The 25,959-nt window shown below is 46.6% G+C and overlaps 9 protein-coding genes across 9 annotated transcripts; 6 read left to right on the top strand and 3 right to left on the bottom strand.

The window, feature by feature from the left end:
• Positions 1-1,113: 1,113 nt before the first annotated feature.
• Positions 1,114-4,410, top strand: N7478_000209 (non-ribosomal peptide synthetase; the record flags this gene model as incomplete). The annotated part of the gene is made up of 1 exon (XM_056916425.1): positions 1,114-4,410. The coding sequence occupies one exon, from the start codon at positions 1,114-1,116 to the stop codon at positions 4,408-4,410; it is 3,297 nt and encodes a 1,098-aa protein (XP_056784305.1).
• A 276-nt stretch (positions 4,411-4,686) lies between these two features.
• Positions 4,687-5,358, bottom strand: tpcF (glutathione S-transferase tpcF; the record flags this gene model as incomplete). The annotated part of the gene is made up of 1 exon (XM_056916424.1): positions 4,687-5,358. The coding sequence occupies one exon, from the start codon at positions 5,356-5,358 to the stop codon at positions 4,687-4,689; it is 672 nt and encodes a 223-aa protein (XP_056784304.1).
• A 2,189-nt stretch (positions 5,359-7,547) lies between these two features.
• Positions 7,548-9,322, top strand: N7478_000207 (aldehyde dehydrogenase; the record flags this gene model as incomplete). Its single annotated transcript, XM_056916423.1, has 4 exons — positions 7,548-7,996; positions 8,135-8,528; positions 8,635-9,083; positions 9,178-9,322. 4 exons carry the CDS (start codon positions 7,548-7,550, stop codon positions 9,320-9,322), a joined length of 1,437 nt encoding a protein of 478 aa, XP_056784303.1.
• Positions 9,323-10,678: 1,356 nt separating this feature from the next.
• osm1 (putative fumarate reductase Osm1) lies at positions 10,679-12,779 on the top strand (the record flags this gene model as incomplete). Its single annotated transcript, XM_056916422.1, has 4 exons — positions 10,679-10,715; positions 10,811-10,879; positions 10,941-12,608; positions 12,682-12,779. The coding sequence occupies 4 exons, from the start codon at positions 10,679-10,681 to the stop codon at positions 12,777-12,779; spliced, it is 1,872 nt and encodes a 623-aa protein (XP_056784302.1).
• A 593-nt stretch (positions 12,780-13,372) lies between these two features.
• Positions 13,373-13,861, top strand: N7478_000205 (uncharacterized protein; the record flags this gene model as incomplete). The annotated part of the gene is given in 2 exon segments (XM_056916421.1): positions 13,373-13,716; positions 13,735-13,861. Coding segments are annotated over 2 exon segments (471 nt in total), but the record flags the coding sequence as incomplete, so codon positions are not given.
• A 913-nt stretch (positions 13,862-14,774) lies between these two features.
• Positions 14,775-15,965, bottom strand: N7478_000204 (uncharacterized protein; the record flags this gene model as incomplete). The annotated part of the gene is made up of 1 exon (XM_056916420.1): positions 14,775-15,965. The coding sequence occupies one exon, from the start codon at positions 15,963-15,965 to the stop codon at positions 14,775-14,777; it is 1,191 nt and encodes a 396-aa protein (XP_056784300.1).
• A 730-nt stretch (positions 15,966-16,695) lies between these two features.
• On the top strand, positions 16,696-18,308 carry N7478_000203 (uncharacterized protein; the record flags this gene model as incomplete). The annotated part of the gene is made up of 3 exons (XM_056916419.1): positions 16,696-17,114; positions 17,172-17,452; positions 17,518-18,308. The coding sequence occupies 3 exons, from the start codon at positions 16,696-16,698 to the stop codon at positions 18,306-18,308; spliced, it is 1,491 nt and encodes a 496-aa protein (XP_056784299.1).
• A 176-nt stretch (positions 18,309-18,484) lies between these two features.
• N7478_000202 (MDR family MFS transporter) lies at positions 18,485-20,519 on the bottom strand (the record flags this gene model as incomplete). The annotated part of the gene is made up of 7 exons (XM_056916418.1): positions 18,485-18,956; positions 19,009-19,147; positions 19,204-19,274; positions 19,337-19,727; positions 19,789-19,818; positions 19,879-20,278; positions 20,355-20,519. 7 exons carry the CDS (start codon positions 20,517-20,519, stop codon positions 18,485-18,487), a joined length of 1,668 nt encoding a protein of 555 aa, XP_056784298.1.
• A 2,675-nt stretch (positions 20,520-23,194) lies between these two features.
• N7478_000201 (protein phosphatase 2A regulatory subunit CDC55) lies at positions 23,195-25,080 on the top strand (the record flags this gene model as incomplete). Its single annotated transcript, XM_056916417.1, has 6 exons — positions 23,195-23,238; positions 23,359-23,399; positions 23,468-23,565; positions 23,689-24,331; positions 24,432-24,994; positions 25,057-25,080. 6 exons carry the CDS (start codon positions 23,195-23,197, stop codon positions 25,078-25,080), a joined length of 1,413 nt encoding a protein of 470 aa, XP_056784297.1.
• Positions 25,081-25,959: the final 879 nt, after the last annotated feature.

Below are 25,959 nucleotides of genomic sequence, written 5' to 3'. Positions count from 1 at the left end.
ATTTTCAATTGTTTAAGACTTGAGCCAAATCCACAAAGAACGTATATTGGAGTGGAAGCTTTTTCCACTTGTTGACCGTAGTTTACTAATTAGGAGGTGCTATGTGGGCCTGCAGAATCATCAACTCTGAGTCTCGGTCCACCCCGCCGTGCGGATTGCTTTACGTGTGTCAAACTTCGGCAAGGTTCCAAGGAGTACCGGTGTATCGTATGGTAACACTAGTAACTAAGCTAAATCAGCTCCACAACAATGAGATGTGTGGATTTTGTGGAGAACAGTAAGGAGTTGATGGGTACCTGCCAAGACCGAAAATTACCTACTAGTTGTACAAGAAGTAGGATGAAGAAACTTTGGAAACTGGTTTTGAATCGCGGGCCGAAAAATACCTTGGCTCAGCATCTGGAACAAGTCACTGATCCACTTAAAATGGGGAGCTGAAAGATCGACACGCAGAATTTTACCTCTTGATGACCCAAGGTCTCACAGATGTTGTCAATAGGCAATAAATAAATGTCAATAAATGATCTCCAAGGCGTATGAACTCAAATAGCACATCAGTTCTTTTTCTTTCTTCCATAAAAATTAGCACTAGTAATAGAAGTATAGTGACTTTGTTTATTAATAAATTCGAATAATTAAATTGCAGATGTTTATGATTATTTACAAATAATGAGACGTGTTCTTTCCCTGAGCACGCTACCACATGCTACATGTGGAATTCAGCTTTAATACTTGAAAATCTCGTACTGCACAGTATGTGCCATGTCCCACCCAGATTTACTTAGCGGCCCCACAAGCTGAAAGACCGATCGCCAAGATATTTGCCAGGACGGCCTGTTTCTATTACGCGAAATCAGGGACATCGGGATTCGAGGTGGTCCGAGTGGAGACAGTCATCAGATGTATTCAAACAGAGATATACAGTAATATACCAAAGCCATGAAAGTTGTAACTTTGAAAATTACATGGCTTCATAGGCATGTAGTGCGGGTTCCAGGTGAGAGCGTAGCACTGTGATCCACGAACCTAAGCTATCCCTCTTTTACTTGTTTCTCAGAACAGGAATCAAAGACCCCAAAAACACAACTGAATATCCAGAAGCCGTCCGAAAAGATGTCGACTCAACCCGAAAATGGGATCTCAGTCTTATCTGAATTTCCAGATCATGATCGGTTGTTGACATGGAATCAAACACCCGCCGAAGCAGTGAATGAATGTGTGCATTCACTCATTGCAAAACAATGGCATGGAAGGACAGGCGAGATTGCTGTTGATGCTTGGGATGGGAAATTCAGCTTCACTGAGTTGGACCACCTGAGCTCCATCTTGGCCGCCTATCTGTCCGGACTTGGTGTTGGCCCGGAAGTCATCATTCCAGTATGTTTTGAAAAATCTCGCTGGGTTTTAGTGGCTATTCTAGGAGTAATGAAGGCTGGTGGTGCCTTTGTTCTTTTAGATGAGTCTCAGCCATTGAAGAGAATGCAATATGTATGCAAAGAAGTCAATGCCCCAATGGTGGTTACTTCGCCAAAATTTGCAACCCAAGGGCAGGAGTTGGCGGAGAAAGTTGTTGTAGTCAACCATGACTGGCTTTTGTCGCTATCACCTAACCACAACTGGGTTCCGCCTTCTATTGCACCTCGAAATTCTGTCTATGTTATCTTTACCTCCGGATCTACCGGGCAGCCCAAGGGTGTCGTGGTAGAGCATGCCTCCCTTAGTACCTCTTCTATGTTCTTTAACCCGCGCATTATGATAAGCAAGGGTGCCCGTGTGTTTCAATTTTCTTCTTACACCTGGGATATATCTATTGTTGAGCTTCTATCTTCCCTCATTGCAGGCGCCTGTGTCTGCATCCCGTCTAATGACGACAGGATGTCCAATATCACCGGCGCATTGAATTCTCTCCGAGTAACCTATTTAATTCTCACGCCCACAGTCGCTCGCTCGCTGGTTCCAAATGATTTGCCGACACTGAAGACGATTTGCCTGGGTGGTGAAGCTATGGCAAGTGGCGATGTCGAGAAATGGGCTTCCAGAGTAAATCTGATTAATGGTTACGGACCGACTGAGTGTACGATGGTTTCAAACTGTCGACAAGTGTCTTTGGAAAGCTTCAATACACGAAATATTGGAAATGCCAGTGGCAGCTTGTCCTGGATCGTTCATCCTAATGATCATCACATATTGATGCCACTCGGTGCCATCGGTGAGCTGCTGATTGAAGGTCCTATTGTAGCGCGAGGGTATCTGAACCGGCCTGATCTTACGGCTGCTGCGTTTCCCAATTCCCCCACCTGGCGAAAGGCCTTCCCACTCGGCACAGGGCCCTCCCGATTCTACAAGACAGGAGATCTTTGCAAATATGCACCCGACGGATCAATCGAGTTCATGGGCCGCAGGGATACCCAAGTCAAGTTTCGCGGCCAACGCCTAGAGCTGGAGGAAATCGAGCAGCATGTCCAAAGATACTTTCCTGGATCTTCATGGGTCTGCGCAGTGTTAGTATCTCGGGATGCCGACTCAACCGGTCGGGGAGATAGCCTTGCCGTCTTTATTCAATACCCTGACGGAAAGGAAACTTTAGGGGCTCTCTTCCCTGAAAGCAACTTAAGCATACCAACTGACAGCTTTCGAAACCTTGTGACAATAGCCACCAAGGAATTACGCGAGGCAGTTCCCGGTTATATGGTACCAAGCGCATTTTTCCCCATCCACAAACCCCCGCTCATGGAGTCTGGAAAGGTTGACACAAAGAGCTTGAAAGCCCAGGTAGCCTCACTTTCAACAGATCAGTTGAGACACTATAGTGGTGTCCAAGTGGCCAAGCGAGTGCCTGATACCACTATCGAGCGTCAGCTCCAAGTGATCTGGGCTAATGTTCTGGGCGTTTCTCAAGATCAGATCGGTGCAGATGACGACTTTTTCATCATTGGAGGAAGGTCATTAGACGCCATGCAAGTGGTAATTCAAGCACGAAAGAACGGCCTGGAGACCCTAACTGTCTCAAAAATGTTCAAAACACCAATCCTATCAGCGCTTTCTAAAGAGATTATCAGTGCTGGCGCCATCAGCACATCCTGTCCTGTCCTCAATGAACACGGCTTGAGCGTCTCTGACTTGGATGCCGGTGCTCTTGGCTCCTTTCACCCCGACCAAGTTGTCTGTGTACTTCCTACAACTGACTTTCAGCGTATGCATGCTGTGCCTAGACTTAAAAGCTATAGTCTCTGGAATATCAAACAGTCAGTCGACAAGACCCGACTCTCTCAAGCTTTCCAGACGCTTGCCAATCGTCACAGCATCCTCCGCACGATATTCGCTCCACATGCGAAAGGCCTTGTGCAAGTTGTCCTCAAGGACGTCGCAATACAGATGGGCCAAGAAACAGTTAAGCCGGCAGATGTATCCTCATTCTGCCAGTCCTTCTCTGAAAAGGACAGTCAAGAAGCTCTCTCTCCAGATGAGCTATATTTCCAACCTACATTGGTATCCTCTAGCGATGATGAGCACACTTTGATTCTTCGTACAAACCACGCACAGTACGACATAGACGGCCTGACTCGGATCTTCAATGAATTGGTCGACATCTACCATGAGAGAGAACTAGCACCTATCACAGGAGACTTCACGCTTTACATGCAGCATCGCTTGGCACAGAAGAATGACAAATCTTGCGAGTTCTGGCGAACCTATCTAGAGGGAGCCTCCATGACCCCCATTAATGGACTGGCAGCAACAGATGCCAAGCGTGATATAGTGTTTGACTTCGGCGCAATTCCCAATCCTCAGCCTGTTCAAGGAATTACCGAGGCAACCCTATCCAAGGCTGCATGGGCGCTTACACTTGCCCGGCTGAACCAGAAGAATGATATTGTCTTTGGCCACACAGTCAATGGACGTGATCTTGGAGTTCCTGGAACTGAGCAAGTTGTTGGCTGTTGCCTCAACACCGCGCCTATTCGTGTTACCATCAACCCTAATTGGACAGCTAAACAGCTCCTGGAGCATGTTCAAAGTCAATACGCTCAGACCATGGAGTACGAGGCGGTCGAGCCATCTGAGATTGTAAAGGGATGTACCCCGTGGCCAAAGGGAACAGGGTTCGTCAGTACCATCACCCATGACCATGCGAGTACCTTGCCCGTTCCTGCACTGGAAGGCGGCTCAACTTTGTTGGAGCCAATGTACCCCCCAGAGAGTGAGGCTGCATTGGAACTTATGGATTGGCCCGTTCAAGTAGTGACACACTCCGAGGAGTCCGAGTTCACGATGGGCATTATGGCTTTCAATGATACCTTGTCTGAAGATCGTGCAAAATGGATACTCGGGAAGTTTGGGGAGGCGATAACAGCTCTGGCAAATGCTAGCCCAATGGCTACTCTCGATATATCTGCGTACGAGGACTAAGTGTCCTTTTTTATGTATAGAGTTATCAGACTTGTATCTTTCAAGGTTCTCAATTTCTCAATGACTCAAGTCACCACGTTGTAAACTGACACAACGATCTATCATCATCTCTTTCAATTTCAAGTTTAACATTTAGTAAACGTCTTGGGCAGATTAGAGGGTCAAAATCCTAGATTGATTTCCAGGGACATCGAAACCAATGTGTCATAAGATATTCATGAATTCAATGGAGAATTAAACCAATGATATACCTAAAAGTGACACTCATTCCACGACTTATAACTGACGACTTTCCTCAATAACCTTCCTCACATGCTCCCGGCTCAACATACGGTCCAACCAATCCTTCACAATTGGAAAATTATTCACATCATACCCATCTTCCTCTTTGATAATTTTGGTCACCGTGATCTGCCAAGTAGCCCAAGCCAAATCCGCATAGGAAATACGTCCCCCAACCAACCATGGACCCCCATCTCCAGTTCCCTGCTTACTCAAGAAATCATTCACTACACCCGAAACACGATTGATCTCATTGACATAGCGCTCAATTGCACTAGGTACTTGCTCGGAATGGAACCTCTTAAACCAGGCCGCCTGCCCATAGTACGGTCCTTGGCCAGAAGCTTGAAAGAAAAGCCACTGACGCGCTAGCTGGGCTTCCTTGGAGCCGGGTTCGAAACTGATTTTGCGAGATTTGTCGTACCGCTCTACCAGGTATTCCACGATTGCGCCGGATTCCCAGAGCGTGAGGTCGGTATTTGGGTCGTAGATTGCGGGTAGTCGACCGTTGGGGTTGATGGCGAGGTACTCTGGGGTTTTCACATCTGCTAGTGTGATGGGTTCAAATTCATGGGGGAGGCCTAGTTCTTCGAGAATGATGGCTACCCGGGGAGGATTGGGACCACCCTTTCCCCATACTTTGATCGGGAGGATATTGGATGCCATTTTTCGATATCTTGTTCAAGGACGGGTTTGTATTAGATGAGAGTGAAGTAGATTTGAATTGAAATTAAAAGCGATTGAAGATAAATGCTACGTTTTAAATAGGCTTGCTATATTGTTCCCCGATACTTAATTAACCTATACCATGTACAAAGTATACAAAAGTGACGCGACATTCCTTCATGACAAAGCATTAATAATGTAGTTGGAAAGGAGTCGTCGGTTTTTGGAGAGACCGAACGAGGCCGAGGAACGTAAGGAAGTCTTGGTATTTTGCTTATTTTGATAATAATATAATTTCATATTCAGATATCGTTCGAAAAACTTTTCAATCTCCGAATCCTTTTTTGGTTAGGGAACACGGATACTTGCTAGCCGCGATCTGATATCATATCGCGGGACCCGGGTAATGTAGATCAGAACGAATCAAATGTCAGCATATGAGGTGACAAGTCAGCTTTCCACCTTTTTATTATAATATCAATTGATAATCCATTTGCTAGAGCAAATACCGGCTTATAATCAGTGCTGTCTAGAGCATAGATGAGATAAAAGATATGTGGCTATAAAAATAAAACAAGTTAGACAAGCATAGGGCACGAAGCCCAAATTTTTGAGCATTTGATCTGGTATAATCAGTTATCTAATTGGGCCGGATATAGTAGGACGGGCCGAAATTTATATACTAAATACCAATCTCTCTAGCCAGATGGCCTATTGGACTTATTCACTGTGCCTTATATGCGTATCCTGGGAGCCTCCACTGGTTCTTGGGTATACTTCAAGCTTCTTGGACCTAATTATGTAGTGGTCCTATCTAGACCAAATCGGGCGCAACCTACTCTGCGGGCGGCAGTATCACGGTACTCCTTGTCATGTGATTCACTATAGAAAGAGCTGTAGGCGCCCACGCTCTCCCTTTATGTCTATCAGCAACAGCCCAGCTGAAATCCCTAAGAACAAAATCACTATACTCTCGTTTCATATCCTTTTTCTTACGACTCGATATCAATATAGATGCCAGAATGCGCTATGATGACTCTGTTCTCACGAGGATGGCCCTTTTCCGGTCTGGTGCGACAACTTCCGTCCCGGGAATGTCCTGGTGGACAGCGGTCTCAACGTCGAGGGGGTAATAGACTGGGATTTTTCATATTCCGGCCCGGTTGAATATTCCCATGCGCGCCTTGGTGGCTTCCAGTTAAAAAGCCCGAATTTTGGCCTAACGGTCTCGATGGCTGCTGTATGGAATATGAGAAACGCCTTGATGTATTCATCGGTGTTATGAGGAACTGCGAGGACGACATGGGGAACGAACGGCTCGGAAAACACCAAAGGTTAGCTTGTGCGATGGAGAAGAGCTGGAATAAGGGAGACTTTTGGATTATGTATGCTACGAGGAACAATTTCGCTTTCGACGCGATTTACTGGGCAAGAATTGACGAGCGGTTTTTTGGACGGGCGACTTGTGAGAATTTAGGCGATGTTTGGAAAGCAAGAATGCATCTTATACAGCCTGACGAGCAAGAGCTCATGGGATCGTATGTGGATCTGAAGATGAAAGAAATGGGAACCAGGGAACTGGCATGGGATCTGGATGAACGGACACTGGCATATATGCAAATTATAAAACCAGATAATTGAGTGTATTAATTGTGACATTTACAACATCATCTCATTACATGAACTTGACTCGGGAACTTGAAGCTTCGATCTTGCCATAATTATATAGGTAGAAATATTCTTTTGAATACATCGTTATACTTTGTCCATCCTCAAGGAAGACAGGATCTTTTGAATATAAAAAGGCATACAAATGAGCGAATGGGAAAATATAAGTGGGCCTGAAGAAAAATGAATTGGTTTAGTGGATGGACGAGACCCATATTATAGTGTGTCATTTGCCAATTCCCCCAGTTCATAGTATCCACAAGAACACCAATCCGGCTACTAATAGTGCAAATCAATCCCCGCAACGTAATAGAAATTCCCACCCTCAATATTATATTATAAATTATCATTGCTCATCAAGATATTCAAGTTGAAAAAAAAGGGATACACAGTGGGTCCTATCTACGCACGGCTCAACCACAGATAATCAACCACATCCGTCCGTCAGTTTGACTTGACAGCCTCCCGCAACCCCTCATCACCGTTTCGTTACACATAAACATAAACAATCAATCACCATCATGTCCACCTCCTCAGTCCCACTCATAATCAACGGCAAGGAGGAACACACACCTACCTCCTTCGACGTAATCAGTCCCTATACTAACCAAACATGCTGGACTGCTTCCGCAGCCAGACCAAACGATGCCATTCGAGCCGTTGAAGCTGCAGACGCTGCGTTCCCAGCATGGTCAGCGACAAAGCCTGCTAAAAGGCGGGACATCCTGCTTAAAGCGGCGGATTTGTTGGAGGAACGTTTAGATGTTAATGCGGGGTATATGAGGACTGAGATGGGCGCTGATGTTGGTGCCTCGCAAGGGTTTGTTGTTCCGCTTGCTGTGAGGATGTTGAGGGAGGTTGCTAGTCGGATTACTTCTATTTGTGGGAGTGTTCCTGTTGTTGAGGGGGAAGGTCAAAGTGCGATGGTTTTTAAGGAGGCTATGGGTGTTATTTTGGGAATTGTGCCTTGGTGAGTACTAGAGCACTGGGAAAGCATGAGCTTGAACTGGTGAGACTAGCCGTATGGATATAGCTAGTGCCATGTGTTGATCACCTCAGTCCCATTATGCAAGGCATTTAATGTGTTTCGATATTAATAACTTTCTAGGAACGCACCATACGTCTTTGGTATTCGCTCCGCTGCTTGCGCGCTTGCAGCAGGCAATACGACTATTCTCAAGTCTTCAGAGTTAACACCACGCTGTTATTGGGCTATTGGTCGGGCGTTTGAAGACGCGGGCCTCCCAGCTGGTTGTCTGAATGTTATCCATTGTCGCCCTCAAGATGCACCGGAGGTTGTTAACGCGATGATCGAGCATCCGGCTGTGCGCAAGATCAATTTCACCGGAAGCACGGCTGTTGGTCGAAAGATTGCGCGGTCATGCGGACAGAATCTAAAGCCCTGTCTTATGGAGTTGGGTGGGAAGAACAGCTCTATCGTGTGTGAAGATGCGGATATGCAGACTGCTGTTCAGGGTGTGCTTGCGGGTGCCTTTTTAAATGTAAGTTCTGTTCTATGGGGTGGATTCTGATCAAGATGCGAGGAAAAGTTCTTCGCCTTGATATCGTGAGGTTGTATACAGGGTAGTACTGATGTTTGTGTTTCAGTCTGGACAAATCTGTATGGCTACAGATCGTATTCTAGTCCACTCGACAATTGCACCTGCTTTCATTGAGGCATTACAGAAAGCGCTGGCCAGTGGTGCAGATGCTTCATCTCTCCCGCCTACACTTGTTAACACAGCCTCTAAGTCTCGCGTGGAGTCTCTGATTTCCAGTGCTGTGGCATCTGGCGCACACTTCATCTCCGGATCAGCAGAGACTAAAGTCCCCTCTGATTCTGGCGTGCGGATGGCCCCCTCTATCCTTGGTGGTGTGAAAGAGGATATGTCGCTTTGGCAAGAGGAGTCCTTTGCTTCTGTCGCGGCATGTATGATCTTTGATAGTGAGGATGAGGCGATTCGATTAGCCAACTCGAGTGGGTATGGGCTGTCGGCATCTGTGTTTACTGAGGATCTGCGGAAGGGCTTGGCGATGGCTAAGAGGATTCAATCGGGGTGAGTCTAATCTTGTGTTGTCTTGGTTCCCGAGCTCCCAGGTTCTCTCCGGGGCTTTCTATCGGCTAGCATGAGGTGACTAATTTGGTGATAGTGCTGTGCATATTAATAGTATGACTATTCATGATGAGCCGGTGTTGCCGCATGGTGGAGTGAAGAATAGTGGGTGGGGACGATTTAATGCGGCGGAGGGTTTGGATGAGTTTTTGGTGACGAAGAGTGTTACTTGGATGGACTAGATTCAACCTTGGAAAACGGTACTTGTCCAGTACATGTATATAGCTGGTGAATCCTGAATTGTCTGTATTCATTGCATGTTTCTATTTTTGAGCGCTATCTAGAACTCTAGATAATGTATTTAAATGGATCAACATCCTCTGATGTTTTGGCGAGTTGATCTCAGTTTAGTTCTCGGACGAGACACACCCGAAACAGCGAAGCCCTTTCGGGGTAATGATGACCCGAAATTCGGGTTTCCAGCCTCCGAAAAGCATCTCACGCATTCCACGACCGCAGTCATTTCACGCGAGGAGCAGACAATCGGGGGATCAATGTCCTTATATGCAAGAAAGAGCAATTCTCACCGGTATCAGCAATCGACAATCGAATTCCGTCGGCTATTGAAATGCAATTCTTTAGTCAGCAGGGTGATGTCATGGGGATCCACAAGTAGTAATTCCGAACCCCGGATTTGGTGGTTCCTCCACCAATCAGCAGGCGAGGAAAGTTCAGCGGTCGGCAATTGGAGTATTAGTATGATCAAGATACAAAGTATTAAATGTAGACATTTGTGAATTAGTAGTGTAACTGCGAGATCTATATAGCCTTTTTATTGTTTAATGTATCGGCGTTGTGGTACTAGCTTAGTGAGGGAGTCTATCCTCGGGCCAGATCTGTCGGTCTGCGTCATGGTCTTATTCCGAGGTCCATATCCGAGAGGCGGCAGGGCGGTTGGCTTCAGGCCGAGAGTCCCGCGGGAAAGAGATGGATATATGGATACTATGCGATTATGCGGATAGATGTGTTGGTCGGCTACTATTTTGTTGCTTTGGTCATGAAGATATCGGCATAAATTATCACATAACTCATAGAATTGAAGCATTCCAAGTGACTTCCACATGAGCTGGAGCTTGGATCCTGCAGAAGATCAGGAGACACATGACGCAGGCGCATGTGAAGATGGGAAATACTGGATTAGCTTACTAGTAGAATACTACTCTATTAACTCCCTGATACTTCCATATCTCTTGGTTATAGATCTTCATCTACATGTGATTCTCCCCAGGTTTTGTATGATCTGAATTACTCGGGAACAAACCAGCGTGTTGCAATTACTGTACCCGCCCACATCCCCAGGATCCACCTGGACCCATCCTGTGCTGCTCACTGTCTTCCCTCTCTCCCCCCACGCTTTGTGCCTCGGCCGATACACAGCTCGTCGGCTTCTGAGTTGCTGTTCCCCCGGTTTCTTGCTTTCTTTTAAACATTTTCTCTCCCCCAGATCCTCCTTTCGTCTTCTTTTTTTTCTTTCCTCCACTTGTCTTCATTCCCTTTTAATTCCTCCCTTGTTTCTTTTGCTTCCATTACTTCACAAAATGGCAGCCCCCCAAGTCATTGTGGTCGGCGGTGGTCGTAAGTGGTGTCCCCTTCCCTTTCCCCCGCATAATCATCATCCTGGCAATCGCTCTGAAAATGTGACTGACCCTTTTTTTTCTCTCCGCATTTAGTGTCTGGCCTTAGTGCTGCCCACACCGTATACTTGAACGGTGGCAATGTCGTCGTTCTCGACAAACAAGGTACGCATACAACGGCATTCTTTTAACCTGCGAAACTCGCGCTGACTGTACTTGTTATCAGCTTTCTTCGGTGGCAACTCTACCAAGGCTACATCCGGTATTAACGGTGCGCTTACCCGCACTCAGACCGACCTCGGCATTCAAGACAGTGTTAAGCAATTTTACGACGACACACTCAAGTCCGCCCGTGACAAGGCTCGTCCTGACCTAATCAAGGTCCTCACCTATAAGTCTGCTGCCGCTGTCGAGTGGCTGCAGGATGTCTTCAACCTCGATCTCACTCTCGTCTCTCGACTGGGTGGCCACACCCAGCCCCGTACTCACCGTGGCCATGATGCCAAGTTCCCTGGTATGGCTATCACATATGCTCTCATGCAACGCCTGGAGGAGCTCGCCGATTCCGAGCCTGGCCGTGTCCAGATCATTAAGAAGGCCCACGTTACCAAGGTTAACAAGTCTGGTAACCACGTGAGCGGTGTTACATACACTGTTAATGGTGAGCCCAAGACTGTTGACGGTATTGTCGTTCTGGCTACTGGTGGTTACGCTGCCGACTTCAGCGACTCTTCGCTGCTCAAGCAGCACCGCCCCGATACATTTGGTCTCTCCTCCACCAACGGTACTCACGCCACTGGTGATGGTCAGAAGATGCTGATGGAGATTGGTGCCAACGGTATCGATATGGATAAGGTCCAGGTTCACCCTACTGGTCTGGTTGACCCCAAGGATCCCCAGGCTAAGTTCAAGTTCCTGGCTGCTGAGGCTCTACGTGGTGAGGGTGGTCTGCTGCTGAACTCAGATGGTGATCGTTTCTCCGATGAGCTGGGTCACCGTGACTACGTCTCTGGTCAGATGTGGAAGGAGAAGGAGAAGGGCAAATGGCCCATCCGCCTGGTGCTGAACAGCAAGGCTTCTAAGGTTCTGGACTTCCACACTCGCCACTATTCTGGCCGTGGTCTTATGAAGAAGATGTCCGGTAAGGAGCTGGCTAAGGAGATTGGTTGCGGTGATGCTGCTCTGCAGAAGACCTTCGATGACTACAACCTCATTGCCGATGGCAAGAAGAAGGATCCCTGGAACAAGAAGTTCTTCCACAATCTGCCATTCAGCGTTGATGATGAGTTCCACGTTGCTGTGATGGAGCCCGTTCTCCACTTCACCATGGGTGGTATCGAGATCAACGAGCACGCTCAGGTCCTCAACGCCGAGAAGGAGCCTTTCGAGGGTCTCTACGCCTGTGGTGAATTGGCCGGTGGTGTCCACGGTGCTAACCGTCTGGGTGGTTCTTCCCTTCTGGGCTGTGTCGTCTACGGCCGTGTGGCCGGTGACTCTGCTTGCCAACACCTCTTCCAGAAACTCCTCAACGGTGGTTCCTCCGCTGCCCAGCAGCGTCTGGGTCAGATCTCCCTGCACATTGACCCCTCTACTCCTGGCAAGATCTCCGTTGAGTGGGCTGGTGCCGCTGCTGGCGGCAACCTGCCTACTATTGCTGCTGCTCCTGCTGCTGCTGCCGCTGCCCCTGAGGAGACCAAGGCTGCCAAGCCCGATCCTGCAAACTTCCAAATTCCAGAGAAGGAGTACTCTATGGAGGAGGTTGCTAAGCACAACACAAAGGAAGACCTTTGGATCGTTGTGAAGGGTGTCGTCCTTGATGTGACCAATTGGCTTGACGAGCACCCCGGCGGTGCTAACGCTCTGTTCAACTTCATGGGCCGTGATGCCACTGAGGGTGAGTCATTCTCTTTTACATACCCACACCCATTTTATTAGCATCAACATACTAACTATCACCTTCCTATTAGAATTTGCCATGCTCCACGACGACGAGGTCATCCCCAAGTACGCCGGTCACATCGTCATCGGTCGTGTTAAGGGACAGACTCCTAGCTTGGAGCTGTAAACCATACCATGACATGCCGACATACCTGATTCAAAATCCTGCCGATTGACGACCTCATCCTCCTTCATACCCCTTTCTCTTTGATTTGCGCGCGTTGCTATTATCCAATGCCATGCCTCATGATATACCGATCTAGGACGATTGGTTCTAGATCTCAAACTTCTGGTGTCGCTGAGTCGATGGTTTTTCTGTAACATACCATATTTAGTTTGAGAATTTACTCATTAGAACGATGTATAGCTGTCTTGGATTCTTTTGTAATGCTGTAACCGATAGATTAGCTGGTCCTGCTACTAAATTCATTAATGAAAAGCATTCATATCGCAGGACAGAAACCTACATGAAGCGCGAAAAATAAAGCCAGCTGATTCAGGGTTGGGGGGTAAGAGGTACACAATATCCCATAGATCCCTTCTACGTTTCAGCGACAGCCTCAATTCTCGTGAGTGTGGCATCCGCCATCACTTTTGGTGAGAGTAACTCTGGGCTTCAGGTAGGAAACAACTACAATTCCATCACAAATGAGTTCCATTCATCTTCAGGTAAGTGTTAAGTGAGTATATACAACGTGAACGATATTGATAATAACAGATCCCAAGGAGAAGCTACCCTTTGTGGATGGGGCTATATTCGACTCGAACATTAATTACCATGAAGAAAACGGCCTCCTAGGCACACGAGCCGATATCATCTGTGAAATTAAGGAGTGGGCCTTCACATCGCAAGGGAAATGTACTTTCTTATTGAGTGGGATGGCTGGGACCGGGAAATCAACCACCTCACGAACAGTGGCGGAGCACTTCAACGAAGCAAAGTCCCTAGGCGCAAATTTCTGTTTCAAAAGAGGCGAAGCAGATCGAGGCAATGCCCAGAGACCTTTTTCGCTTATTGTGAGACAACTCATTATCAGCGTTCCTCAGTTAATTCCCTATATCGAGTAAGTAATCCTTGATAGCCCAGACATCATGGGGAAGGGGATAAGGGATCAGTTTGATAAGCTGCCTCTTCAACTACTTCTTTGTCTAGGGCTATCTGAACTTCCGTTCCGGACTACTGTGATAGTGCTTGATGCATTGGATTAATATGAGGGGGCAACCGATATACAACTTATACTCCAACTTCTACACAACCCCAGAGGCTAGATACTTTACACATACAAATATTCTTTTAACTAGCAGACCTAAATTGCCAATTCAACTTAGCCTCCGAGAGATTGCAATCCCGGGCCAAGACCACAGAGACTTCATTTTATATGAAATCCCAGAATACGTGATTGAATATAATAAACAATCACTACTCTTGCATCAGCGCCTATCAAAAATAAGGGCTAACTCCTTTCTTCCTAATGACTGGTCTGGGAAGACAAACATGGAGAAACTAGTAGCTTTGTCTATTCCACTATTCATTTTCGCTGCTACAACTTAGAATTTGTCGTTTAACCGAGGACTACAACTAGGACCCAATACACAGTCTTATTAAGGTTCTTACCCACCAACATGATCGATCTTATATAGATACAGCCTATCTCTCTATGTTAGATCAGTTACTTATCGGACAGACCGAAGGACAGAAAATGCAGATTGTTCAAGAGTTCCAACAACTTGATATTGTTGGATCGATTAGCAGACAAAGAGCCCACTCTCAGTTATCCAGACCATTTGAACCTTCCAATATTGGTTCCAAAACATTATAACCTGTAATTTGCGGGTTGAAACAGAGCAGCCTCTAAACGATACTCAACTTTTACATAGTATGCTGGTGTCCTGGCAGTTGGGCCTAGAATCAAGATAAGAGTGTAAATCGATGAAGCTTCTTTTGCACTTCAGTATCGCGATCGAAATAACCATTGGACAACTTTGTACATATCGACAATTGCCGACTATATACCAGCATGGAAATGTATCTACAGCAACGCTATGCAAAACTAACACAAACCTCGCTTCCAATGCAATCCGCCTCAAATAAAACCCCTTGGACAAGCAAATGATCCCCACATCAAATCTTCATATGCTCCAATATCATCTTTAACCGCCTGACAGCCGGTCCTTCCCCATCATGTGCCGTCCCTTCTACATTCTCCTCAATCTCCACCTTAGCAGCCTCCAGCGCAGGACGTAAATACCCCCACACCTCATCGTGATATCTCTCATGGACACCAACCCAGTCTTCTGCGCCGGGAAGGTGTGCAAGGACATCATCGCGGAGCGAGATCGATTTACTAGTCCCATCTCTGCTAGTTTGAGAGTTGTATGCGGATGGATCATTTTGTTGTAGGAATGTGTCGATATCGGGTACCAGACTTAGTGAAGAAAGGTGTGCGGGTTGCGATTGTGTCTGTGTCTGTGGGAAGGTAATTCTGGAGTTCTCTTCAGACATCTGTCGTCGGAATGAATCGAGAAGTTTGATCTCCTCTGCTGTTAGGGGTGGAGGTGCAGCATCGGGGTCGAGTTCGTTTTCGGGCTCAGTAAAGCCGGCATCAAACGATGAAGAAGATAGAAGAGATACAACGGCTGCCCCATCTGTTTCGGTCTCAGTATAGTATGCTGTTCCTGCTGTGCTTTGCGCATTCGTATTCGCCCGATCCCACGCTGTAGTATATTCGCCCTGTATAGGATCGTGCGCACGCTGCTTCCCCTTCCAATTCCCATTGCTAGCCTGAAGACTCCCCTCACTGGAGCGAGGGGTACTCCAGTTACCATCCTCGAATGCATGTTCTCCGCGTTGAAACTCTTCCTCGCTTAATGCCGGGATGGAGAATCCGCCTTCCTGCACATCACTTTCACGAAATGCCTCGCTTGTCCCGCGCGCGGTTTGTTCAGTTCTACCACTTGGTAGGGAACTGTTGCTTGGCCTGTAAGCTTCCCTAGCTACTGTAGAGCTAATACCAGAGCTGGTGCTAGATCCTGTCTTCCCATTTGTTGCACCGGATAGGACCTGTGCGGCGCTGGGGTCTGCGAATGCACTGCGCGCGAGTCCGGTCGCGGAGTTTTGGATACGTTGCGCGAGGGAGGGGTGAGGGGTTGTATTGGAATTGGCATTGGTAGGTTGGGAAGTTTGTGTCCGGTCGGGCTGTGTTGTATTGTTTGTATTTGCGTTCGCATTGCCATCGCCGTTCTTGGCTAAAATGTCATTGGCGCGGGCGTTCGTATCGCGGGTTCCCCGCATGTTCTCTGGGTTGTCGGACATGGCGTTTGTATAGGTATAGGTATCGGTAGGAGGGACCGGTTCAAGTTACTTCAGACTTGGTATCAACTTGAATAAGTCGAATTGAGAATGATCTGAGGATATTGGTATCCATGAAGTCATGAGGGCAGATCGGGATTGCGGGTTCGGTTTGGGTTCGGAGCGAGTAGGAGGAGCATGTGAAGGGTTCCGGGTACATCATCGGATCTACGATTTTACCGTCTGGCGGCTATACCCCCGCACTGGCGGGACCCTTCTCCAACAGCCCTTAGTCCCTACAACAACGGCAGCAGAATATCCAAGGACTTCAAGTCCACAATGGCTTTCTCTAAATTCAAGCTGGACAAAACGAGTCAGCGCAGCACTCCGGTGCCTATATCTGCTGCTCTTCCTCGGTCAACATCAGCACAGGAATCGAATCACGCGGATGATTCATTGACCTCCACCGGAGACTGCCACAAAAGGTAATGAGCCAACTATTTGTTTAGTATAGCAATGTCTAATCTGAGACTGGAGCAGTAGGCGAGATCCTCAGATTCAAAATGATGCAACCTGTTCAAGTTCCCAATCTACATCTTCACAGAGTCATTTGCGAAGACTGTCGATCACACCAAAAGATAAACGACGTCGTTTGACAGTTGCTCCCTGGGAAGAAAAAGCAAATTATATGATTGATGAATACTTTTATACTAGCTCAGTGGAACGGATTTTTTATCACTATATTCGTCATTTAATGCCAACATGCCCCGTTGCCATATTTATACCCGGAACGACGGCAAAATTTGCGCGAAATACAAAACCGTTGCTATTCATGGCAATCATAAGTGTCGCCGCTGCTGGGGAATGCACTCCTGATCATCACAGGAAGTTCGCGCTCGAAGCCAGAAACTTTCTTGCGGGACTTGCCATCTTTGAAGGGGAGAAGTCGTTGCAGCTCATTCAGGCTCTGCTTGTTGTATCATTTTGGTATAGGGCACCTGAGAACTATGCACGAACGAATCAGAATCAACTTGCGTCTGTTACTTTGTCGATGGCTATTGATATTGGCTTGGATCGAATTGAAGAGTCGAATATCCCACAAAAGGTCGATGATCAATGGAACCGAGCAGAGGCACAACGAACTTGGTTGGGCTGTTTTCTCTTGTGTTCGAGGTATTTGGGATCCTTGGTTCTTTACCTTTGGTTATCTCACGACTGACAAGATTTTAGTCTTTCTTTAATAATGCGGCGTGCAAATCCCATGAAGTGGACTCCACAGCTCGGCAGATACCTTGATGATCTGAGACAGTCAAAGCTATCGTCTACCGATGAATTCTTCTGCGACCTTCTCACAACTGAGCACAGTTGCTATGTTGCGAATGAGGAATTTTTATTAAGTGACCCTAGCAATTCGGTATCTCTATGGGGGCCAGACACATTGAGCGTCATTCAACGTATAAAAGACCGAGCCAATGGAGTGAGCCTTCGTGCCTACAATTTCCTTCAAAAATGTATGTGTGTCAATCATTTCGCTTCTTTAAATATGCGATCTACATTACTGATCACAATTTTATAGCTCTTTTCGAATTTGGTAAGCTAGCCAGTTCGCTCTATGCCTACGAGATAGTTCTGCATGTCAATCACAACATCGATGAATTCAAAGCGCCCTTTTCCGCAAACTCTCTCAAATCACTTTCTTTTTTCGACAAGCAAAATCCACATAACACATATCTCTTGGTAATCCGAAAGATAATGCAGGATGCGCAAAGATTGCTAGATACCTTTATGCATTTATCTACTTCCGAAATACTTGCTCTGCCACCACATATCTACGCTGGTCGCGTAATATACGCGGTGATACTCTTGATGAAGTTGCACAAAGCAGCTTCAACATATGTGAATGGATTGAATGAAGAATTCTCTGTCGAAACGCTACGTCTAGAAGATTATATTGAGCGACTTACGCTCGTTTCAAAACCTCTAGGCGCGGAAGACCCGTACAATTCTTTGAGTAGGGCCTTCTTGATCATGCCCCAATTGAAGGAGTGGCTTCAGGATCATATGTCACAGTCGAAAATCGAGAAGGATGAGCATAATTTGCAGAAGGAGACACTCTCCGAAGACTCCATTGATCCGGTGCCTGCGAGTATCAACCGGCAAGAGTCTTCACAAAGTCTACCACGTGAGGCGGATGGGCGGATTTACACACTCACAGGCTCTTCTAATATTTTAGGCGCGCCTGAATCTCAATCTGAAAATCAGTTCACACAAAGTGAGGCTTCTGAAAACCCTGCTGGTATATTGGGCCGCGAGTTGGTTTCAGATTCATGGTTTTGGGAATTTTTCAATGTAGATATGCTCCACTAGTCTAGCTGCTTATGATCCTTTGAGTGACAGCTGAAGACTCCAACAAAAAGAACTTCACGAAGAACAATTTCTTTCTACATAAATAAACTAATTTACATTTCCATTCCATACACTGACTGGCAGATATTCCTCACGGATCACCCCAGCATGAATACAAATATTCCCATGATCCAAAATTACTCGCTTCCAGCTTGAACGCCCTGCTCAACACTGTCTCCCTTTGAAGGGCGCTTCACTGTTCGCCATTCAACGCCAATTGCACCCGGAATCGAAACACAAGCCAAGGTCAATGCGAGCACAAAAGTCTGGATGATGGCATCATTGTAAATCTCCAGAATCACAGCTAATACCCCCTCAGCATCGCTTATGCCAGATTGCCTCACTGTCTGTTGTAACTCCGTTGCTCCCGTCTGGAGAATAACCGATGGATCTATCTCCGGCACCCTGGCAGCCATACCAGAGACAATGCGGTTGCTGAAAATATTTTGTCCTACTGAGACAAATATGGCGCCCCCGAGAGAGCGGGCGAATACCACCAAGGATGTCCCGATGGAGACATCTTTCTCAGAGAGAACTGTCTGGACGGCGATGTTTGGGAGCTCAAGTCCAATACCAGCGCCCGCGCCGAAGACAATTTGGAATCCCAGCCTGGAAATTGTTAGTAAGAATGTGGCGATCTGTATCGCTTGAAAATACGTACCACATAGCGAGGGAGGTGTGTATTCTGAACAGGAGAAGTAAACCTGCACCGATAGCCATGATCACCGATCCTGCTATCATGAAGGGCGTGTAGTATCCCACGACAGTGACACTTATTCCACCCGCGATGGCAAATACCACTTTCGATTCTCATTAGTTATCCTGCGTTTCCAAAGATTGGATGCATTGTACATACCGACGCTAAGCACCGTTGGTAAACTATGAATTCCCGATTGATTTGCAGAGTCACTTTTGACTGCTTGGAACCTGTTTGATGTTCAATATTTAAACAAGTTGACTTCAGGAGGTGTGGGAATATTCGAACTCACCAGATTGGCAAATAATAAATCAGCAGAATAAATGATGCGCTTCCAAAAAAGATATAGAACGTTGAAAATGCAACGGAACGCTGTCGCAAAATTCGAAGTGGTACTGTGGCATTATCACCCATTCGCCATTGAGCTACAGCCCAAGCGATAATAAGTACTCCGAATACAGTCAACAAGGCAATCATGCGACCGTCGCTCCATGGGTATTCGCTCCCTCCCCATTGAAGCGCGATGAGAAGACAAATAATGCTTCCCACGAAGAGAATCGTGCCGATGGGATCGAATTGGCTTAATGTAGCCCATAAACCCTTTTGTGTCTGAGGGCGCTGTCCTTGTGAAGGAAGGAAAAGAATTATGAGCGGGATGGCTGCAGCGCCGACGGGGAGATTGACTGAGATGATGTTAATTCGAGAAGATATATCAGTGAGGAGATAGGAATGGAGATATCGTACCATAGAAGCACCAGCGCCAGGAGACATGAGCTAGAATAATTATCAGATGCAGTTCCGTACCATATGGCCTTTTGGGTTAAAAGAACTCACTTGTAAAAGCGCCTCCCAACAAGGGACCAACAACACTCGCTATACCCCAAACAGCCCCAATAACTCCTGTAAAAGCCGGTCTCTTCGCAAGAGGTACTGACTTGGCGATAATTATCAATGCTCCGGAGAATATGCCCGCGCCGCCAATACCGGCCACAGCTCGCCCGATGATCAGGGCGACGGAGTTAGGACTAGCACCGCAGATAGCAGATCCGATTTCAAAAGCTACAACTGCACCAACGTAGACCCATTTGATGGGCAATAGAGTATAAAGTTTTCCGAAAAAGAGTTGGAAGCTGCATGTAGTGAGGAGGAAAGCGCTGCCGTACCATCCAATATCTTCCACGCTGTGGAATTGGGAGGTGATGGTTGGGATGGCGGTGGCTATAATCGTTTGGTCCTGTTTAAATCGTTTTTTTAGTATATGCCTTGGGCCAAAAGTCATAAGGGGGTGTAGGGAGCCTTTTTATACGAACCAAGGCTACCAAGAAAACTGTCAAGCAGAGAGCCACGAAGATGAAAGCCAATTTTAGACCGGAGGGATAATCGAATGTTTCGGGTTCTTGTTTTTCTCCAAACTTGCCATTGTCGGGATTTCTAATGGCTTGATTGTTGTGGTCAACAGGAAAAGACTCGTCCATATCTTGTTCTTTTAGCGTATAGTGCGATTCCCGCTTTTCTGTCGTATTGTGATAGGTGAATTGTTAGGTGTGAAATGGAGTTTTGAAACAGCTACCCGCAAAGAGTCGAATGAATCCAGATCTTGACTAACAAAAGAAGAACATGTAGAATTGAAAGAATAATACGTGGATTTTATATCAACTTGAGAACTGTAAATGTAAAAAATGTAGATGCAGTTCCTTAGTGAGGATCAGACCTATGATTGGCTGGATGATAGCTCTTTTGGGAGTGGCCGATGAAATATCGCTTATCATTGGCTCAGAAATTACCCAATTTGGTAAAGGTGGATCCCCCACATGTGCGGCTGGCCTCAAGTGCTGCACATGTGGGCAGGTGCAGTGACAATGAGCCCTGTGCTGGAAGGTTTCTACCGCCCTTGCACTGAAGTTCCCGGTTCACAATTCACTATCCCGGACTCTCCCTTTCGCAAACAAGCCCACAGACAGGGCCCCAAGCCACAGAAGCGAACGAGGATTATTTCCCATTCGCTACGGTGCCCTGGAACCCCTACCACTCGTGGCATCCCAAGACGTGATTGCTGATTCCGACGATGGTAATTTCCCAAGGGCACTGCAATTTGAAGAAGCTGCGAATAAACAAGCCAAAAAGTACGATCCAGCCTCTGTTCGGGTGTCCCAGAGACGCCGAAGACTCTAGATATGAGTGCGACGCGGTGGCCGGTAATACCCGATCAAGGTGGCAGCGAACGCCGACGCATCGAAGAACAGCCAGCGCGCGATGAAAGGCCCGGTATAATCGCAGAGCAGGAATCAGTCTTGTCGCTAATTGATACGTATATCCAGCTATCTCTTAGCCTTCTTGCTCGACGCTTTCTGCCCAGCGCAGCGCCTTAACCTCCCAGCATACCCGCCACGCCAACATACCAGAGCGACCACCGGCGATCGTAATAAAAATGGCCCATTCTATATGTCTACTAGAGACTATATAAAGGCATAGACTTAAGGCTTATAAGTGTTCTGTGTGGCTTATCTATATAGTAAGATTGAAACGACTGACCATCTACACAAAGCACTACAATTTACTAAAACTGGAAGATACAGAGATTTATAGACAAAATCTATTTTTTTAGAATTTCAAGAATCTATATCCCGATTTTTTGGATTCTCCTAGTAACTTGTATCATTTTTCAATTATGTACCTGTAGGTAGTCGCCCAGGTTTAAACCTTCAAGTTGGAGATACTATAATGAATAGTACCTATACATCAACCAGGCAGGAAGTCTATGGATACTATGTAAGTTCTATTAAGCGAATATACAAGAAAAGCTCAATGGATTGCAGCTTCAGTTCCCAGTATACTCTATATAGTACGGAATCCCTTTTCACAAGCTCAGTCGTTCCTCTTGAGTAACTATGAGCGAACAAGCCCTCGAACCATGGTTGTTGCTTTGGCCCGAAAGGATGCCCGGATGACGACAGAGGCGGGTCAATAACCTGCAGCTTCTAGGATGGCCCCTCTTCAAAAGTATATTTGAGATATTGAAGAGAAAAAAGAATGAATAGAGTCTATAGTAACAGTAATCCAGTCTTTGGGTGATTTAAATAATTAATTGCAGATTTCCGTGTAGGTAGATCCCTGATGTCTACTGGGCTCAGGCTGCTTTGGGCAATGTTGCAGTCGCTAGATAAGTGTTGATGTCAGCATTGGGTTTATCCAAGTAAATCACATAAAAAAAGAATCTGACTTCTTTTCAAGATTAGGTTGGAGATTTTTTAGCGATCTCTTTTATTTAATCTATATATCCATGGGTTGTAGTATGTATAGATCTGAATTAGTCTCGTGATCAAACACACACACACACCGTATATCCCTTGTAGCGGTGGGAGAGAGAAGAGCAGCGTACAGTTTAGTTAGTAGTATGGTAGAGACTCTCCCCCCACTTAACCACGATCACCGCGATTCACACATCCTTTGTTAGACGATAGGGAGAGATGGGAATGATTGCAAAAACAAAAATCTGAGATGGTATAGACATATTGGATCTTTTCTTTTTAAGTAGTGATTTTTCCCTATTTTTATTTCGTGGTAAATACTCTCTTTTCTCTCATATTCAACTGCCTTCGTAGCCAAAAAAAGGTCTTCAATGATCCCCTCTCAAGCTCTTCGGCGGGCCCACTCATAACAAGCCGGGTCGTTTGCTCCCCTCCAAACCCATCCCAAACTCCTCCCCTCCTCCATCCCGCAACTCCCCCATCATCCTTCTTCTTTGGTGTCAACTTACCCTCGAGAAGATCCACGGCTCTTTCAGCCTGTAATCCTACCCGGCTGTTTCCACCCCTCTTTCCTCTCTACCTTTTCCCCTCGCGCCCTCTCGTCATCGGGCCCCTCGCACGCCTTCACCTCCGATCGAAGCGAAGACCCGATTATCTTCGCCCTATCTTGATTTGTCGCCCTGTCCGCTGTCATTATCTTTGTCCGACCGGTTCCGTTTTGCCGCTCAGATCATCTGGAATCGACTGATTGTTTTTTTCCCCTGCATCCACAATAGAGCTTTTGGGTCTTAATATTTTACCTGCTCTTTTTTTACAAAACCAACCCACCATCTCCCACCCCCGCCATCTTGCATCCGTCCCTTGCCCCGACTTGCGATCAAGGGCGATCCTAAAACGAAAAGATGGTAGACAGAGATCCAGGCTCACCCACCTGGAAGTTCACACAGTGAGTGCGCGTCGTGCGGGAGAATGAGGAATCCATCGGGCCAGACGCCCGGCTGGACCACTCATATTCTCTCCCCATATTCTAGAATCGGAGGACAATAGCTGACTTTTTTTTCAATAGATGCTTTGGGGATAAAGGTGATGTAGAAGACATCACAGAAGGTACACTTGTCTTGCAGGTTGAGTCACTTATTGAGCTCATTGGCTGATATCTGATATTTCTACTCCAGCCGATATCATCTCGACTGTCGAATTCGACCACACCGGAAACTATTTAGCTACAGGAGACAAGGGTGGACGAGTGGTTCTATTCGAGCGAAATGAGACGGTAGGTCTTTTCTCTCTCCCTTGCCCTCCCAATTCCCTTTCCTTGTCGATTTTTCTTTTTCCCAAAAAAAATCCACTCATACCACCAGAGCGGCATATCTGATACATATCTCTCTCCTTACAGAAAAAGACCTGCGAGTATAAGTTCCACACTGAATTTCAGTCACATGAACCGGAGTTCGACTACCTCAAGTCCTTAGAGATCGAAGAGAAGATCAACAAGATAAAATGGTGTCGGCGGCAAAATTCATCACACTTCCTTCTTTCCACCAACGACAAGACCATAAAGCTATGGAAAGTGTTCGACAAATCGTTGAAAGTGGTCGCCGAAAACAACTTATCAAATGAGATGACTCCTCCAGCCCCCTCGGGTGGCTTGCCTCGAGCGCCCCGGGGAACATTCAAGGATGCATCCGCATTGAAACTTCCCCGCCTGACACACCACGATACCGTCGTGGCGGCCGTCCCACGGAGGACATACGCTAACGCTCATGCGTATCATATAAATAGCATCTCCGTGAACAGCGATGGCGAGACCTTTATCAGTAGTGACGATCTCCGCGTTAACTTGTGGAACCTGAACATTCAGGACCAGAGTTTCAACATTGTGGATATCAAACCGGCAAATATGGAGGAGCTCACAGAAGTCATCACAGCTGCCGAATTTCACCCAGTGAGCTGTAACTGGTTTATGTACGCCAGTTCCAAAGGTACCATCAAACTGGCGGATATGCGCCAGCGGGCCCTCTGCGACGAACACTCGAAGCGTATGTTGTCCTTCAAGCAACGAGAATATTTTCTCCCCTATCGCCCCATCTCTTCACGTTAATCTGCACTGTTATACTGACTTTCTCTGTTTTTAATTAGTCTTCGAACAGGAAGAAGATGCCTCATCGCGCTCTTTCTTCTCCGAAATCATCTCTTCCATTTCCGACGTTCGATTTTCTCATGACGGCCGATACATTGTTTCCAGGGACTACTTGACAGTGAAGATCTGGGATGTAAACATGGAACGCCAACCGGTTAAGACTATTCCCATTCACGAACATCTGCGACCACGTCTGTGCGATACCTATGAAAACGATAGCATTTTCGATAAGTTCGAGGTGGTCTTCTCGGGTGACGCGGAGAATGTCATGACTGGCAGTTATAACAACAACTTCATGATTTACCCTACGGAGGAAGAAAAGGATACAGAGATTGTACTTCAAGCAGACAAGTCAGCCTTCAAGGCGAAGAAGGTTGGCGTACCTACCCCAATGAACAAGGGCAGTGGAAAGAAGGCTGGCTCTCGATCCGGAAGCCCGGCGGGTCCTGGCAGCCGAATGAAGAAGGAGACCGATGCAGACCAGATCGATTTCAACAAGAAGATTCTGCATATGAGCTGGCACCCATTCGAGGACAGCATCGCCATTGCGGCTACAAACAACGTAAGCATCCCCACACATCTTGCTGGCATATTTCTTGATATTTGTTCTAACTCACTGCTTAGCTTTTTGTCTTCTCTGCCCTGTGAGCACCTTCAGCAACAGGATCATGAACATCTTCCATGGACAGGCGCATGTTGGGAATAAGTTCGGGTGGCTGGTAGAAAGGTTGATGGCCCTGGCGAGGAGAACGAAAGAGAACGAGCGAGACAGAGAAAAAGGACACATCCAAAAAGATCAAAATAATGGCAATAGGCAGCAAGCCACAACGTTTCGTAATCCCAGGACTTTTCCGTCAGCTTTTCCATACTGGGGCTCAGGCGGACCCAGTATACCCAACTGCGACTTCATGTTTTTTGCGTTTTCTGTTGACCCGTTCCTTTTCCATGGCCTTTTCGGCTTGTATGCAGCTATTTCCTTTAGTTACCTTGAAGGTGTTGCACGGGGGCGCATCATGATAGAGAATGATAAGCCTATTTTTGGGGCATACTATTTAATCCATTTTGTATTACTACGTCAACTGAAGTCCTGTTCATATTGGTATGTAGTTTGCCTGGGGCTGTATCCACTGGCACGATATGTTTCTGGCATATCTACACACCTAGTAGGGATTGTGGAGAAGAGGAGCACAGCCAAGCTGAATTACCAATATCTTAATTCATAACATCTCTGTAGTACATAAATACCCTTTCATTCAACCTTCACAATCTAGGTATCCCTTCTGTGTGGCTCGAAAGCAAACATTTTCCTTTGACTACGTCTTCACTGATTACACTTTTTACTCCGGAATTTTCTGCCGGCGGTGAAAGGCGATGACGAAGGCGGAATGTATTGTTCCGCTCAGCCTGACAGTATGTTACCGCATGTTTCTCCGATTCCCTCAATAACCGCTGGACATCCCCCGGAGTTTTCGTACAAAACGGTATAAAATTCACGGAAGAACAAAGGCCCGAGGCCACAGAGTTCTT

This window comes from Penicillium angulare (genome assembly GCF_028827245.1).
Source record: "Penicillium angulare strain IBT 27051 chromosome Unknown utg000001l_segment0_segment0, whole genome shotgun sequence".
Taxonomy (NCBI): domain Eukaryota; kingdom Fungi; phylum Ascomycota; class Eurotiomycetes; order Eurotiales; family Aspergillaceae; genus Penicillium; species Penicillium angulare.
Note: the sequence above shows the minus strand (reverse complement) of the source record. Positions and strands in the feature narration are given on the sequence as shown.